General features: G+C 42.1%; 1 protein-coding gene and 1 long non-coding RNA gene across 3 annotated transcripts; both read left to right on the forward strand.

The window, feature by feature from the left end:
- Window positions 1-206: 206 nt before the first annotated feature.
- Window positions 207-5,314, forward strand: mrps23 (mitochondrial ribosomal protein S23). 2 transcript variants are annotated; one of them, XR_011179108.1, is made up of 6 exons: window positions 207-406; window positions 3,623-3,802; window positions 4,218-4,295; window positions 4,369-4,492; window positions 4,867-4,955; window positions 5,031-5,118. XR_011179108.1 is itself a non-coding variant. In XM_069166556.1 (5 exons), the coding sequence occupies exons 1-5, from the start codon at window positions 363-365 to the stop codon at window positions 5,142-5,144; spliced, it is 540 nt and encodes a 179-aa protein (XP_069022657.1). In that variant the 5' UTR covers window positions 210-362; the 3' UTR covers window positions 5,145-5,314. The 2 variants fall into 2 exon arrangements, 1 of the variants encoding a protein (XP_069022657.1); XM_069166556.1 differs by lacking the exon at window positions 4,867-4,955 and having other exon boundaries at window positions 210-406; window positions 5,031-5,314.
- LOC138208579 (uncharacterized) lies at window positions 928-3,614 on the forward strand. Its single transcript, XR_011179109.1, has 3 exons — window positions 928-939; window positions 976-2,703; window positions 2,740-3,614. It is a non-coding gene; the product is annotated as an uncharacterized lncRNA (long non-coding RNA).
- Window positions 5,315-5,634: the final 320 nt, after the last annotated feature.

A 5,634-nucleotide genomic window follows, 5' to 3' on the forward strand; every position in this document is an offset into this window, starting at 1 on the left:
AAGACACAGTTAACATCTGCAGTATTCAAATGTAGACTGGAGGCGGTACTGATGTGTGTTAACATCTGCAGCATGACCTGAAGAGAACCTGAAGAGGATCTGAAGTGAACCGGTACACTCCGCGCCGGCTGGTGGCGGTAAAGCGCCTTTACGTTGTTATCCGCCCGCCATTAAAACATGAAGCAGAAGTTGGTACCGCACGTTTTCAGTCAACTCGTCCATTTTGTCTACTCTGAGCACCCGTACTGAAAGTGTACGGCGGCTTTGAACGGAGTTTTGCTGTCGATGGTCCGCTGACCGGAGCTCCTTGTTAGCAGAACATATTCTCATCATACTGCTGCATCTGGCGACGGAAAGGGGAAATGGCGGGGAGCAGACTGGAGCGGTTCGGAACCGTGTTCTCTCGGTAAGGTCGGTGGTGGTTGTGAAGCTAACCGGGCAGCTGTGTGTCGGTACCGTCATTGTCCTCAGAAGACATCACATTTCTGTTAAGAGTGTAAAGTTCGAGTTGTGTTCGGGTTTCACAGAGTCCAAACCGGGTTCATTCACAAGTGAATTTAGAACCTCGTTGAATGTTTGGCAGTTTTATTAGCTGCCGTTCAGCTCGTCGGAGGCCCAGTCGGAACACTGACCCATAGACCGTATGTAAATGTATATATGGTACTGACCCATAGACCGTATATAAAGGTATATATGGTACTGACCCATAGACCGTATGTAAATGTATATATGGTACTGACCCATAGACCGTATATAAAGGTATATATGGTACTGACCCATAGACCGTATGTAAATGTATATATGGTACTGACCCATAGACCGTATGTAAATGTATATATGGTACTGACCCATAGACCGTATGTAAATGTATATATGGTACTGACCCATAGACCGTATGTAAATGTATATATGGTACTGACCCATAGACCGTATGTAAATGTATATATGGTACTGACCCATAGACCGTATATAAAGGTATATATGGTACTGACCCATAGACCGTATATAAAGGTATATATGGTACTGACCCATAGACCGTATGTAAATGTATATATGGTACTGACCCATAGACCGTATGTAAAGGTATATATGGTACTGACCCATAGACCGTATATAAATGTATATATGGTACTGACCCATAGACCGTATGTAAATGTATATATGGTACTGACCCATAGACCGTATATAAAGGTATATATGGTACTGACCCATAGACCGTATGTAAATGTATATATGGTACTGACCCATAGACCGTATATAAAGGTATATATGGTACTGACCCATAGACCGTATATAAAGGTATATATGGTACTGACCCATAGACCGTATGTAAATGTATATATGGTACTGACCCATAGACCGTATGTAAATGTATATATGGTACTGACCCATAGACCGTATGTAAATGTATATATGGTACTGACCCATAGACCGTATGTAAATGTATATATGGTACTGACCCATAGACCGTATGTAAATGTATATATGGTACTGACCCATAGACCGTATATAAAGGTATATATGGTACTGACCCATAGACCGTATGTAAATGTATATATGGTACTGACCCATAGACCGTATATAAAGGTATATATGGTACTGACCCATAGACCGTATATAAATGTATATATGGTACTGACCCATAGACCGTATGTAAAGGTATATATGGTACTGACCCATAGACCGTATATAAAGGTATATATGGTACTGACCCATAGACCGTATGTAAATGTATATATGGTACTGACCCATAGACCGTATATAAAGGTATATATGGTACTGACCCATAGACCGTATGTAAATGTATATATGGTACTGACCCATAGACCGTATATAAAGGTATATATGGTACTGACCCATAGACCGTATGTAAATGTATATATGGTACTGACCCATAGACCGTATATAAAGGTATATATGGTACTGACCCATAGACCGTATGTAAATGTATATATGGTACTGACCCATAGACCGTATATAAAGGTATATATGGTACTGACCCATAGACCGTATATAAATGTATATATGGTACTGACCCATAGACCGTATGTAAAGGTATATATGGTACTGACCCATAGACCGTATATAAAGGTATATATGGTACTGACCCATAGACCGTATGTAAATGTATATATGGTACTGACCCATAGACCGTATATAAAGGTATATATGGTACTGACCCATAGACCATATGTAAATGTATATATGGTACTGACCCATAGACCGTATATAAAGGTATATATGGTACTGACCCATAGACCGTATGTAAATGTATATATGGTACTGACCCATAGACCGTATGTAAAGGTATATATGGTACTGACCCATAGACCGTATATAAAGGTATATATGGTACTGACCCATAGACCGTATGTAAAGGTATATATGGTACTGACCCATAGACCGTATATAAAGGTATATATGGTACTGACCCATAGACCGTATGTAAAGGTATATATGGTACTGACCCATAGACCGTATGTAAAGGTATATATGGTACTGACCCATAGACCGTATGTAAAGGTATATATGGTACTGACCCATAGACCGTATATAAAGGTATATATGGTACTGACCCATAGACCGTATGTAAATGTATATATGGTACTGACCCATAGACCGTATATAAAGGTGTATATGGTACTGACCCATAGACCGTATATAAAGGTATATATGGTACTGACCCATAGACCGTATGTAAATGTATATATGGTACTGACCCATAGACTGTATATAAAGGTATATATGGTACTGACCCATAGACCGTATATAAAGGTATATATGGTACTGACCCATAGACCGTATGTAAATGTATATATGGTACTGACCCATAGACCGTATGTAAAGGTATATATGGTACTGACCCATAGACCGTATGTAAATGTATATATGGTACTGACCCATAGACCGTATATAAAGGTATATATGGTACTGACCCATAGACCGTATGTAAATGTATATATGGTACTGACCCATAGACCGTATATAAAGGTATATATGGTACTGACCCATAGACCGTATATAAAGGTATATATGGTACTGACCCATAGACCGTATGTAAATGTATATATGGTACTGACCCATAGACTGTATATAAAGGTATATATGGTACTGACCCATAGACCGTATATAAAGGTATATATGGTACTGACCCATAGACCGTATGTAAAGGTATATAAGGTACTGACCCATAGACCGTATATATGGTACTGACCCATAGACTGTATATAAAGGTATATATGGTACTGACCCATAGACCGTATATAAAGGTATATATGGTACTGACCCATAGACTGTATATAAAGGTATATATGGTACTGACCCATAGACCGTATATAAAGGTATATAAGGTACTGACCCATAGACCGTATATATGGTACTGACCCATAGACCGTATATAAAGGTATATAAGGTACTGACCCATAGACCGTATATATGGTACTGACCCATAGACTGTATGTAAATGTATATATGGTACTGACCCATAGACTGTATATAAAGGTACGGTACTGACCCATAGACCGTATATATGGTACTGACCCATAGACCGTATGTAAATGTATATATGGTACTGACCCCATAGACTGTGACATCACTCCCTGTGTGACCTCATGACCTGCAGGGTTCGAGATCTGATGCGCTCTGGAGTCGTGAAGCCATCACACAAACCCGTCTGGTATGACGTGTACGAGGCTTTTCCTCCGAACAGGGACCCGCTTCATGTGACGCCACCGTTCAGAACCGGTACCAGCACACAGGACACGGTTCCTGAGATCTTTTACAGAGAGGATGAAGTCAGAGCGTAAGTCACATGTCGCATGTAAATATCATGCCAACAACACATGGATCAGGTATGTTCTTCTGGTCATGTGTTGTTGTTTCTTAGTGATATTTATTTTAGTGCATCATTTACTGCTGCTGTCATCATACTAATATGTTCTTTCAGAGATCAAAGTGCTGGTGGAGGTTCTCCTTCACCTGGTCAGAGATTATTTTTCACCTGGGCGGAGGTTCTCCTTCACCCGGGCGGAGGTTCTCCTTCACCCGGGTGGAGGTTCTCCTTCACCTGGGCAGAGGTTCTCTTTCACCCGGGTGGAGGTTCTCATTCACCTGGGAAACCAACAGGAAGGAAAAACTTACTTTGTGCTCATCTGGATTGTTAGAATAAAGTGTGTCTGCTGCTGGTGTCGTGTGTAAGACTAACTTCCTTCTCTCAGGAGCTTCTATGAGCAGTATGGGAACGCTGGGCGACTTCTGGATCTGTCCAAGTCCAACTTCATGTCCACCTGCCAGAGGTACGTTTGGTGATGAATAACAGGAAGGAGGATGTGAGTCGTGTCTCCACTACAGAACATGTTTCTCTCTCAGGTTCGTGGAGAAGTTCTCGGAGTTAAAGAGCCGCGGCGAGCTGGACGACTCGGTTCTGTTGGAGGAGACGGGGAAGGCTCTGCTGTCAGAGGGAGTCATCCTGAGGAGGAGAGGAGCTCCTCAGGTAGGAGTCCTGCTGGGTTACTATGACGACATCTGACCCAAACAGTCAGTCTATCTTTGACTCGTGACCTGTGTCACTAACGTAGAATGAATCCATCCAGTAAAACAGAGTAAACTGGGTTTGACCGATCCAGTCAGAGCATCCTGGATTCATCCGGTACTCTGGATGATCAGGTGCAGCTGGTTCAAGACAGGTGTAGTTAATCCGGATAAATGAACATTCACGTCTGTCTTCAACAGACCACAAGGTCAATCACAGATTCACTGATGGATAAATCAATAGAGGAGAACTGCTCTATAATTAAACAGTGGAAAGGTAGACAGCTGAGTGACTGAAGGAAACACATCAACACTCAATCATGTGATCCCACTCAGTGATTGGCTGCTCTGGTGGAGCCTTCCTCTCGGGTACGATGATGATGATGATGTGAATATTTCAGAATGAGGATGATGAAGACTTCCAGGTAAACTGAGCTGAATGATATCATCGAGGTGAACCTCCCTGATCAGCTGATCACAGTGCTGCTGTCGTCCTGCAGGTGACGGAGGCCAGGGACCCGGTTCTGGAGCTCAAACTGATGGACATGTTGGCGGAGCAGCAGTCGGGTGGTTCTGACCCGAAGGAGACCACAGAGCAGACACATGCATCATAGACATGTTAAAAATGTCTCCCTCCTGATGGACGTCTGTGGACACGGACTGGTTTCAACCACAGAGTCAGGCTCATGTTTCACTAAAGGGATCCCACAATGCATTGCACCATCAGCAGGATGTTGTCATTCAGGATCAAAGGACTGAAATAAAGTTCATATTATAATTTAAACAGCAGTATGTTTGGCCTTATTGTTCTACGGGTCCCATGTGAGACATGTGGTCCAGAACCATCCCATTTCATCATTTTGATAAAAATACAGGCGTCCTCTGCAGCTGAAGGACACTTAACACCGATCTGTAGGACCGCCTCCTTTCACCTGCATCGTGTTACCATAGAGATCCTGTCCTGAGGGAGAGATGATGATAAACTCATCTGGACTCATGTAGTTCCTTTTTATCACAATGTCCTGCAGCTGATTCAGAATACTGCATCACACATCATATTAGATCTTCTGAAGCTTCTTCACCTTCCTGAAAAATAAATAATAG

The sequence above is a fragment of the Embiotoca jacksoni genome, unplaced genomic scaffold (assembly GCF_022577435.1).
Source record: "Embiotoca jacksoni isolate LCO1_2020_lvr unplaced genomic scaffold, fEmbJac1.0.p SCAF_39, whole genome shotgun sequence".
Classification (NCBI taxonomy): domain Eukaryota; kingdom Metazoa; phylum Chordata; class Actinopteri; family Embiotocidae; genus Embiotoca; species Embiotoca jacksoni.

Excerpts from the sequence above, each read along its gene's own strand:
- mrps23 (XM_069166556.1), top strand. The coding sequence starts at position 363 with ATGGCGGGGAGCAGACTGGAGCGGTTCGGAACCGTGTTCTCTCG. Across the intron at positions 3,803-4,217 it reads AGAGAGGATGAAGTCAGAGC|GAGCTTCTATGAGCAGTATG; the intron begins GTAAGTCACATG and ends TCCTTCTCTCAG. Across the intron at positions 4,296-4,368 it reads TTCATGTCCACCTGCCAGAG|GTTCGTGGAGAAGTTCTCGG; the intron begins GTACGTTTGGTG and ends TTTCTCTCTCAG.